Below are 12176 nucleotides of genomic sequence, written 5' to 3'. Positions count from 1 at the left end.
TGTATTTTAAGTTAAAAACCATGTAAAGAACAACTAATGAAATGCATTTGAGTTTTTCCCAAAATAAAAATATGACTTTTTTAATTTTAATTTACATTTTTACCAAAAAAATTATATTACTTAAAATATACAAAATAAAACATTTCCCGTGCAGCCACGGTCTCAACTAGTTCCATATATATCCAACACAATTCTTACTAGTACACTCATTACTTGTACCACATGCCATTTATTTTCATTTGCATTGTTATCGTTACGTCAAAAAAAATAATCAAACAACGTTGTAGTTATATACAATTCAACTCTATTGAAACATAACAAATCACCACCAGTTATTATAGCCTTACCAGTTCCAAGATGTCGAAATCAAACACAAATACAAGAACTCAAACAAGAACAAGAACATCTCTTTTCACATCGTTCATAGCTATAATTCTCCCAGTTATTATAGCCTTAGCGGCTCTTTACCGGCTCGATCCATTCGAACCGATTCATTTCCCTCTCAACAAACTAACCCGATCCTATATAACTGCTCCTTTACGTAATAAAAACATGCGATTAGGATCTGAAAACGTTGCAGAGGGAAAATGTTTTGGACCTGAAGATTTGGTATACGACGCTGATAAGGGTTTGGTTTATACCAGTTGTGAAGATGGGTGTATTAAAAGAATAACGGTGAATGAATCGGTGGTTGAAGATTGGGTTAACACCGGTGGAAGACCACTTGGTTTGGCTTTTGATGGAAATGGTCAACTTATTGTTGCAGACGCAGATAAGGTAAGTAGTTTTGAAATAAATGTTGGATTTGAATATGTTTTTTCTGCAAATGGAAATCAACTAAATTATTTCTTTTTGTTTTTTAAGGTAAAAAAGTTAAGGTAATTACTGTCCCAGGATTTGTTTCGGTTTATCTTAAAAAAAACCATTGATTTTTTTGTTCAGAATCGATTAAAATGAAACAAACTCCTCAAACAAACATATTAAAATAAGAAATTAATATCCAACGGTATAAAATATTTTTTTTACAAATGCATCCAATTTAAACATATTATATAGGTATTTGTAGATATCCCTAAAAAAAAAGAAGGTATTTGTAGATATATTAACTATCTTTTTTTACGTCTTGAAATAACTTCTTTCGAAAAACAAAGTCTTTAAATAACTTTTAAGTATTTTTTTAAATTTATTGTGATTTTTTTTACAAAATACAAATGCATCCAATTTAAACATGATATATATAGGTATTTGTAGATATAAAATACCTCATGTATGATTAGCCAAAATATGATTGTCGATTGATCAAATTTCCTATGTTTTTGTATATTCTTTTTGTTGTGAATTCCGGACTCAAATTTCACACCAATACAAACTATGATGTGTGGAGCAAGTATCAATGGCAACCAACAACCAAAATTAACCACAAGCAACAACAACAATATAAACCTAGTCTATAAACCAAGTGCATAGCAAAACCACAATCCAACCAAGGAATAAACAAGATAAAGAGAGTAAAGAAAAAGATAACAACACCAAGAAATGTTCACCCAGTTCGGTCCAACTTGACCTACTCTGGGGGAGAGATTGATCTCTCCAATCCACTATCAATGAGTTCTTACAAAGAGATACAAATGGGTTACAAGAAATTAGCTTCAACAAGCTCACAAAGAACAACCCTAATTTCTAATCATTTTCCCAATCTCACCAATGAACAAGACACTCATGATTTTTCACTCTCCCAAGGTGTTTACAATTGTTTCCCAACACTAGAATCTAACCCCCAAAAGAGAACCAACCCTTAGCCTTTGATTTCACTAAGGATCTTCTCTTTTGGTTTCACAAGACTCACCCATGTTGCTTACAAAAGACTCTTCACTCATGTGTTTCCCAACCCCATGAATCTTCCCCAAAAAGCACCAACCCTTTCCCAAGAGCCCCCTCTTTTGGTTCTCCAAGATTCACATCTTGAAGCTTTGAACCTCACCCAAAGACCCTCAACCTTTAGTATCTAAAACCCTAAAAGTTCCCTCCTTTGGTTTCCATGAGATTCACCAAGCTTACTCAACAAAATGGGTCATGGAGTGCTTAAAACGTGTTTCAGATCTGTCAAAATCGTGTCACGTTTGTCCAAATCGTGACACGGTTGATACGTACGACCCAAGGTACGACCAACCTTATCCTGAAAACTTGCCCAGCAAGCCGAAAATCGTGTCACGTTTTCCCAAAATCGTGTCACGTTTTCCCTCCAAGACAAACATGCATTCGGCCCTCAGAAATCGTGACACGGTTGCCAAATCGTGTCACGTTTCTTCACTTTTCCAAATCTTCAATTTTGGAGTCATAACACAACACTTTTCTTTCTCTCGTGTTAAAAATCCTTGGATTAAATTGTGACAAGTTACGTTATCATTCACTCATCTAATTAATTAATTAATGATATGATACAGGGACTGCTGAGAGTAACAAGAGATCAAAAGATTGAAGTACTTGTTAATGAGTTTGATGGCTTAAAATTCAAATTAACAGATGGGGTTGATGTAGCTCATGATGGCACTATTTATTTTACCGTCGCTTCATCAAAATACTCATACAAGGATTATCTCCAAGATGTATTCGAAGGAAACCCTAATGGTGGGTTTTTGAGTTATAATCCATCAACAAAAAAGACAACCCTACTAGTGAGTGACCTCTACTTTCCTAATGGAGTTGCAGTCTCACCGGATCAAAATTTTGTGGTCTTTTGTGAAACTGTCCTGTAAGTTGTTTATTTCCTTGTTTACTATATACCAGTATAAAATTCTTTAAAATTATAAATCATTGTCATCATGAACTTCAAAAAAGAAATAAAACATTGTAAAATCAAAGTGTCAAAACAATTTGAAAAATGAAAATAGCATACATATTCTCAAATAAATTTCCATCAAACTGAGGGGTGTGCTTTATTGAAAATTGGGCTCAAGCCATGTTACTTGCATACTTCTAAATGTTGTTGGACTTATTTATTTCACTACAACAAAGTTGAGATCTAGTAACATTTGAAAAATGAAACTAAATCACGAAAAATGTTACTAATTAAATTTAGTAACATTTAAATAAATGTTAGGTAAAGCTTATGTTACTAAAGAGTTTCCACTACATTTTATAGTATTATCAGTAACGTTAAAAAAATGTAACTGATTTAAATTTTATGGGCTAATGTTGCAGGATGAATTGCAAGAAATATTACATAGATGGCCCAAAAAAAGGAAGCACAGAAAAGTTTTGTGACCTCCCTGGCATGCCTGATAACATTCATTATGATGGACATGGGCAGTACTTGATTGGAATAGCCACGGTATCATTTGATGTCACTATTTTATTTTTATTAGATATTATTGAAGTGTTAAATCTATTGAAGTAGAGTTTTGTTGTTCCTTGTGGTGATATTCGACTCGAAAGATTAATCTCTGCAGTTGTGGGCATAAGATACCGACTCACACACACAAAAGGGATAAAGATCGATTTTAATTCAACAAAACAAATGTAACATCCAATTTAGGTTTTTTTGAAGGCCATAAATAGTCTCTATACAAGGAAAAGAAAAGTGCTAAATATATGTATTGGTAACTCATATTAGATTAATGTTATTGTTTGTGTATTTCTGGCAGGCCTTTTCTCTTGAACTGGACATAATGCTAAAATACCCTTTCATTAGGAAGGCTCTGGCAATCATCACAAAAAAAGTTCCAAATCTGAATTTGTATAAGAATGGAGGAGTTATCACTGTGGACTTGGAAGGAAAACCTACTACACACTACTATGATCCCAAATTATCACTAACTGGTGGGATAAAGATTGGGAATCACTTATACTGTGGTTCCATTTTATACCCTTTTGTAATACGTCTTGATATTGAGAAGTATCCTGCTCTACCTACAATTTAAACAACAACAAAAATTCTCATAAAATAATTATGATGTAGAAGCAAATTCTTAGTTTCTTTATTTAGGTGGATGGCATGAATATTCAGTTTCTTTTGTAATCGAATGAATTTTATATCATTTTAATTCATGATAATTTAAAGGTTGAAAGTTTTTTCTCTCCTGCTCTTGACTTGGATTGTCTTGTTTGTGTTGACAATGTTGAAGGTGAAGTTGGTCCCTCACTCAAACTGAATGATAAAGATAAATGTTTTACTTGTGAATTTAGCGAGGAAGGAAGTGATGATAGTGATTATTCACTAGAAGAAGGTGTTCATTTCACTTTTTTTTAGTGTTAACTTTCTGATTTATATATGTTGATGAAATATGTCGATAAACTAAACTTATCAACGACTATATATGCAGTAGTGTGTGATTATGAATTCATTTGACTCCAAAATTCATTTTTTTTTTCTGTGTAATAATAATATCGTAAATAAATTATTTAAATAGAATTAATGTAAAAAACTAGAATTTTTCAATATTATATAGTTTATGGTAAAAAAAACTCATATGATATTAGATCTCAGCCGTTGATCATTTTACATTAATTATATCATGAATATTTTTTTTGCTGGTGACAATATATATCATGAACTGATATCATGACTATATTATACTTGTTAAAAAGTATCATAACTTTAAAGCCAATCAAATATTGCTGTCTAGCTTGCACGTGAATCTCTTTTCCAATGTCAGGAAGTCCGTAAAAAAACAGGTGCATATGCGCATAATCAGCACCATTGTTGTCAAAATCCCGACTTAAATCTTAAAATCTAGGATTTTGCGACTTTCTTCACATTCAACGACTTAAATCCATAGTAGAATCCCAAAATAAGCAAAATTCATTGATTTTGATTGCGATTTTACGATTTCATACAAAATCGCAGGATTTTAAAGGGTTTTGAAGAATTTTGTTCATTTTTTTAGTCATGTATGTATAAGTATTTTGTGGACTTTAAATTGAGTCATTTATGATTATATACAATTTATAACATATATTTAGCATTATTTTTGTTTTGGTAAAATCCATCGATTTTGATTGCGATTTTACAATTTTTTATATCGATTTTACAAAAGTAGTTGAGTAAAATCCTTCGATTTTGATTGCGATTTTACGAGTCCCGATTTTGCTATTCCCTTTCGACCTGATGTAAAGTCCCGATTTTTACAACCTTGATCAGCACAACACATAGGGGTTTGGCAGCCACCATAAGAGGATTTCGTGAAATGCAATGTTGATGGGCCAATGTTTGAGGAGCATAGGTGCTTTGGAACAGGTATGTGCATTCGAGACTATAGAGGCCATTTCTTACAAGCAGCAACATTTTGGCATGATGGCAGCCCTCCTCCACAAGAAGCGGAAGCAATAGGATTAGGTGATGCTATTTCTTGGCTTGGTAGATTAATTCGGCCTGTCAAGGTTGCTCATAGAACTAGACTACAAGCTAGTGGTTGATAGCATTCTTGATTGGAACACCAATCAAGCGGAGTTAGGTAGTTATATCTGATCGATAGTCAAATTCTACAACAACAACATACAAACTTTATGATAAGTTTTGCAAGGAGATAAACTAATTTTGTCGCTCATACTTTAGCAAGGGTGGTAAAATTACATGCTCATCACCAACAGTTTGATTTGATTCTATCTTGTAACGAAACTCTTTTGAGAAATGAAATAAAATGAGTTTATTTTTTTTCTAAAAAGTAAAAGCTTTTGAGAAATAAAATAATGAGTTTTTTTTTTCTAAAGAAAAAAGGACCATGACTATAAATATTTGTCTGATTGGTCAAAAAAAGATCATGACTATTCTATATATATCCAACACAATTCTTACTACTTTGTTAAAAAAAGATCATGACTATATTATTCGTTTGATTGGTCAAAAAAAATCATGACTATTCCACATATATCCAACACAATTCTTACTAGTACATGCACTACTTCATTACTTGTACCACATGCCATTTCTTTTCATTTGCATTGTTATCATCAAACGAGTTTAGGTCAAAAAGATAATCAAAAAAAGTTGTATTTATATACAATTGAACTCTATTGAAATATAACAAATCACCACCACCACTAAACCTTACCAGTTCCCAAAAAAAGTTGTATTTATATACAATTGAACTCTATTGAAATATAACAAATCACCACCACCACTAAACCTTACCAGTTCCAAGATGTCGAAGTCAAACACAAACACAAGAACTCAAACAAGAACATCTCTTTTCACACCGTTCATAGCTATTATTCTCCCAGTTATTATAGCCTCAGCGGTTCTCTACCGGCTCGACCCATTGGAACCGGTTCATTTTCCCCTCGACAAGCTAAACCGGTCCACTATAACCGTTCCTTTACTTAACAAGAACATGCGATTAGGATCTGAAAACGTTGCAGAGGGACAAGTTCTTGGACCTGAAGATTTGGTATACGATGCTGCTTTGGGTGTAGTTTATACTGGCTGTGTAGATGGGTGGATTAAGAGAGTAACTGTGAATGAATCGGTGGTTGAAGATTGGGTTAACACAGGTGGAAGACCACTTGGTTTGGCTTTTGATGGAAATGGTAATCTTATTGTTGCAGACGCAGATAAGGTAACCATTGTTGTCAAAATCCCGACTTAAATCTTAAAATCTAGGATTTTGCGACTTTCTTCACATTCAACGACTTAAATCCATAGTAGAATCCCAAAATAAGCAAAATTCATTGATTTTGATTGCGATTTTACGATTTCATACAAAATCGCAGGATTTTAAAGGGTTTTGAAGAATTTTGTTCATTTTTTTAGTCATGTATGTATAAGTATTTTGTGGACTTTAAATTGAGTCATTTATGATTATATACAATTTATAACATATATTTAGCATTATTTTTGTTTTGGTAAAATCCATCGATTTTGATTGCGATTTTACAATTTTTTATATCGATTTTACAAAAGTAGTTGAGTAAAATCCTTCGATTTTGATTGCGATTTTACGAGTCCCGATTTTGCTATTCCCTTTCGACCTGATGTAAAGTCCCGATTTTTACAACCTTGAAGGTAACATGTTTTGATATAAATGTTGGATTTGAATATGTTTTTTCTGCAAATGGAAATCAACTAAATTTTTTCTTTCTTTAAGGAAAAAAGGTTAAGGAAATTACTGTCCGAGGATTGTTTTAGTTTTTCTTAAAAAAAAACCCATTGAATTGACCAAAAAAAAACAACTGATTTTTTTTAAGAGAAAAACAAATAATAGATTGAAATAAAACTTTGTACCAAAAAAAAAAAAAAAAAGATTGAAATAAAACAAACCCCTCAAACGAACCTATCAAAATAACAAATCTATTTCAATGCATCACGGCATAAAATGAGTGTAATGGCGCTGCCTTAACGGTATTAAACAACTTTGCACACACAAGTTGTGACAATTCTAAATATTTAAATTGTCACATAAATTATTTAAATTGTCACATAAATTATTTAAATTGTCACATAAATCAAAAACATTAATTGATATATGACAATTATAAATATTTTGAATGGTTGTACAAGCAAAATTGTTTTGAATTGTCAAGCTACCACCATTCAACTCGTAAAATACCTCTACAAATGAATACAATTAAAACATGTTATATAGGTATTTGTAAATATGTTAACTATCCTTTTTTAAGTCTTGAAATAACTTCCTTCGAAAAACAAAGTCTTGAAATAACTTAAGTATTTTGAAAATTTACTGTGAATATTTCTACAAATGCATCCAACTAAACATGTTATAGAGGTATTTGTAGATATATTAACCATCTTTGTTTAAGTCATGAAATAACTTCCTTAAAAAGAATCTTGAAATAATTTTTAAAATTTATTGTGAATATTGTAACAAGAGATTTTTTTTTTCAAAGAATATTGCAACAAGAGATATACAATTTTTTTTCATTTCCCTCAAAAAAAAAAAAGAGATATATAATTTTTTTCCCACTTGTACCAAAAAAAATATAAATTAGAGTGCAATGGACATGCACCGTATAAATATTTATGCAAAGTATACCAATCAAATTTTGTTATCGTGTCACATCAAAAATTATACTCAATGTAGATAACTACTCCCTCCGGTCCTATTTATAAGAAAAAGTTTGGTCAACAAATATTGATGTATATGGTTAAAACTTCAGTCCAAATACATCAAGTTTTGTTGACTCAATTTTCTCTTGTAAATAGGACCGGAGGGAGTATTAATTAAATTAAAATAGAGGAACGGACTGTAACCTTCCTTATCTTTTGGTATGGGTTGACTCTAGAACTAAAACTATATTGATAGGCTAGCTTGCCTGAACGACTTGCCTTGTTTGTTGGAATTCTTCTCCGCCGACTCCTGAGGCGTACTACAGATCAGTGCATGGAGACAATCTTCTTCTGTTTAAAAGTCTTGTTGAAGAAGCATTTACTAGTCTATCCGATTCCTCATAAAAAAGGGGAAGAAAGATGGAGTGCGGCCTGTAGAGCACATGTAACGCACAGTCGGTTGTCCGACATAAATTAAATGAAATGTTTATTATTTTGCCATATCGTCCCATTTTCCTACGGAGAAATTCTTTCTTGGTCACAAACACAAGAAAAAGGTGTTTACGTACACACACATAATTGAACAAAATTAAAGAAAAAAATAATTGAATGATATGACTACATTCTTTTTCATTTATTTTTCTCTACTCATGTGAATGTGCCCAAACCTTTTTTATTTGTATTTGTGTTCAAGCAAGTCTTCCTCTTTCCCACGTTCTCTATGTGGATTTCACATATCACTAAGAAACTCATCACAGAATAACTAGCTTTGCAGCCCCGACACCCATGACTTCTAGTCAGGGCCGACCCTGTGCAAGAGCATCAAGACCCTTGGCACATGGCCTCAAACTTAAAGGGCCTCAAAATTTGGAAAAAATAAAAAAAATAACTTGTATCTACGGACAAAATTCGTTACTAAATGTCATTTTTCCCGTAGGTAATGGTCTAGAATTGAACTACTTTATTGTCAATTACACATTAACAGGAGGTAAGTGTCTATTTGTCTGTGGGTAAAAGTCATGTTTGAACCATTGCTCGTATATTTAACTAGAACGTAGATGTTTGTCACTCTAAGTGGTGTTAATTTTTTTTAATACGTTTTAAATTAAAATTGTCAAGAATACAACGGAGCCTCCTAATTGTCCGAAACGGCCCTACTTAGGGTCCGTTTGGTTCGAGAGTTTTGGAGGGGAGGGGAGGGGAGGGGAGGGGAGATTTTTAATTTGAAGTGTTTGGTTCAATTTTTAGAAGGGGAGGGGAGGGGCGGGGAGGGAAGCAAATTTTATTGCACTGCCAAAATTATCTTTGTATTAATTTAAAATCTAAATATTATCCTTGTAACGACATTTATTATTATTAGGTTATATTATTTTGAAACAACTTTTACTATTATTAGATTATAGATTACATTATCTTGTAACAACTTTTATTCCGTATTATTAACATTTTTTTCTTGTAACAACTTTTATTACTACTTGTAATTGTAACAACCCTATTACTAATCCATTATTTCATCGTCTACATCGTGTTGTTATCGATTACATCGTTATTGTTTCGTTACTTTATTATCCTTATTTAATTAAGTTTAAGGGTAAAACAGTAAAATAATTTTAAAATCCCTCCCCTCCCCTTGTGAACCAAACACACTTTTATTTAAAATATCTCCCCTCCCCTCCCCTCCGTTAAAATTCCTCCCTTCCCCTCCTAATTCTCAAGATGTAACATTGCATATTTTTTTAGACTTTTAAGAAAAGTATTGATTGTATAATCTAAGAAAATTATGGTGCCCTTCCTTCAAAAAATGGTACCCTGAGCTGTTCCCCTTTCCGTCTACCATCAGGGCCACTCTTGGACAGAAGACAGGACCATATCCCCAAAAGTTTTTTTTTTTGGTTCAACATATACTAAAAAACTGAATTAATCTTTATTAAAAAAATGCTTATTGTTAAAGAATTTTTGTTTAGGGGTGTCACGAAAGATTTGTTCACAAGAAACAAAAAAAATCATATGTGACAGCATGTAATTCTTCCAAATAGGAACTACAAAATACCTCATGTATGATCAGTCAAAATATGATTGTCGATTGATCAAATTTCCTATGTTCTTATAGATTATTTTCTTTCTCGTGTTAAATCCTTGGACTAAATTGTGACAAGTTACATTATCATGCATGGCTTGTGACCCACTCATTCACTCATCTAATCTAATTAATTTAATTTAATGATATGGAATAGGGACTGCTGAGAGTAACAAGAGAAAAAGAGATTGAAGTACTTGCGACTGAGATTGATGGCTTAAAATTCAAAGTAACAGATGGGGTTGATGTAGCACATGATGGTACTATTTATTTCACGGACGCTTCATCTAAATACTCATACAAGGATTCTGTCCTAGAAATATTAGAAGGAAACCCTAATGGTAGGTTTTTGAGTTATAATCCAGCAACAAAAAAGACAACCCTACTACTCAGAGACCTCTACATTCCTAATGGAGTTGCAGTCTCACCAGATCAAAATTTTGTTGTCTTTTGTGAAACTTCCATGTAAGTTGTTCATCACCTTCTTAGTATTAGTACAAGTATAAAAGTAAAAATCATTGTCTTCATGAACATAAAAAAAGAAATAAAAACATTGTAAAGTTAAAGTGTCAAAATAATTTGAAAAATGAAAATAGCACACATATTCTTAAATAAATTTCCATCAAACTAAGGGGTGTGCTTTATTGAAATTTGGGCTCAAGCCTTGTTACTTGCATACTTCTAAGACTCATTCTTTTCTCACCTTATTTATTTCTCGCGCGCCCTATATAGTTTGGTTTATACAATCCGAATAGCATAAACACTCCATACAAATCTCCAAAACACATTAAAATATTTTAGATTTTAGAAAACAAAAAGGGCGTGCAAGAAAATCATAAGATGGGAAAAGTAATAGCCTACATTTCTAAATGTTGTTGGATTTATTTTAATTTTATGGGCTAATGTTGCAGGATGAGTTGCAAGAAATATTACATACGTGGCACGAAAAAAGGAAGCACAGAAAAGTTTAGTGACCTCCCTGGCATGCCTGATAACATTCATTATGATGGACATGGGCAATACTGGATTGGAATAGCCACGGTATAATTTGAAGTCAATGTTTTATTTTTAGTAACTATTTATTTAAGTGTTAAGTCTGTTGAAGCATAGGTTTGTGACTCATTGTGGTCATATTCGACTCTAGAGATTAATCTTTATAGTTGCGAGCAGAAGATACCGATTCACACACATAAAAAGGATAAAGATCAATTTTAATTCACCAAAAAGAATGTGTCATCCAATTTAGGTTTTTTTGAAGGCCATAAATAGTCTCTAAACAAGGAAAATAAAGGTGTTAACCATATGTTTTGGTAATTCATATTAGATTAATGTTGTTGTTTGTGTATTTCTGGCAGACCTTTTCTCCTGAACTGGACATAATTTTCAAATACCCTTTCATTAGGAAGGCTCTGTCAATCATCATAAAAAAGGTTTCAAGTCTGAATTTGTCAAAGAATGGAGGAGTTATCACCGTTGACTTGGAAGGAAAACCTACTACACACTACTATGATCCCAAATTATCATTGACCGGTGGGATAAAGATTGGGAATCACTTATACTGTGGTTCCATTTTATACCCTTTTGTAATACGTCTTGACATTGAGAAGTATCCTGCTCTACCTACAATTTAAATAACAAAAATTCTCATAAAATTATGATGTAGAAGCAAATACTTAGTTTCTGCATATAGGTGGGTGGCATGAATATAGGTTCTTGTGGAACTTCAGCATCATTTACTTATACTTATTATAGTGGAAATAAATTTTTTTATGAGGAATATATATCTTATTTTTTATTCTTTGTGTTGACTCAAGCAATCAACTACCTATGGTTAGAATTTCACCTCTAAGGTGAATAAGTGGAAAATTTGAGATTTGAAAATTGGCCCTTGCATATATAATGTTCTGCCATACTACAAACTATCTAAAATAACAAAATATCATCTTCTATATCATTTTTCTTCCCCTCTTCTCTTCTATGTTGAATCATGGTGGGAGCCCGGTGGATCATATATATTTGGTCAAGTGCAACTAAACAAGCGAGTAGACATCATATATTGACTCAAAATATTATATATGAATTTTCGTTTTAGTCCTA

The 12176-nt window shown here is 32.3% G+C and overlaps 2 protein-coding genes across 2 annotated transcripts; both read left to right on the top strand.

The window, feature by feature from the left end:
• The first annotated feature begins 320 nt into the window (after positions 1 to 320).
• Positions 321 to 4081, top strand: LOC146900586 (protein STRICTOSIDINE SYNTHASE-LIKE 5-like). The gene is made up of 4 exons (XM_085735382.1): positions 321 to 777; positions 2445 to 2752; positions 3202 to 3331; positions 3645 to 4081. The coding sequence occupies exons 1-4, from the start codon at positions 358 to 360 to the stop codon at positions 3918 to 3920; spliced, it is 1134 nt and encodes a 377-aa protein (XP_085591508.1). The 5' UTR covers positions 321 to 357; the 3' UTR covers positions 3921 to 4081.
• Positions 4082 to 6078: 1997 nt separating this feature from the next.
• On the top strand, positions 6079 to 11874 carry LOC146900585 (protein STRICTOSIDINE SYNTHASE-LIKE 6-like). Its single transcript, XM_085735383.1, has 4 exons — positions 6079 to 6554; positions 10237 to 10544; positions 10991 to 11120; positions 11435 to 11874. Exons 1-4 carry the CDS (start codon positions 6141 to 6143, stop codon positions 11708 to 11710), a joined length of 1128 nt encoding a protein of 375 aa, XP_085591509.1. The 5' UTR covers positions 6079 to 6140; the 3' UTR covers positions 11711 to 11874.
• Positions 11875 to 12176: the final 302 nt, after the last annotated feature.

This window comes from Medicago sativa, chromosome 8, assembly GCF_051527215.1.
Source record: "Medicago sativa cultivar Bolivia chromosome 8, Bolivia_mono, whole genome shotgun sequence".
In the NCBI taxonomy this organism is placed as follows: domain Eukaryota; kingdom Viridiplantae; phylum Streptophyta; class Magnoliopsida; order Fabales; family Fabaceae; genus Medicago; species Medicago sativa.
Note: the sequence above shows the minus strand (reverse complement) of the source record. Positions and strands in the feature narration are given on the sequence as shown.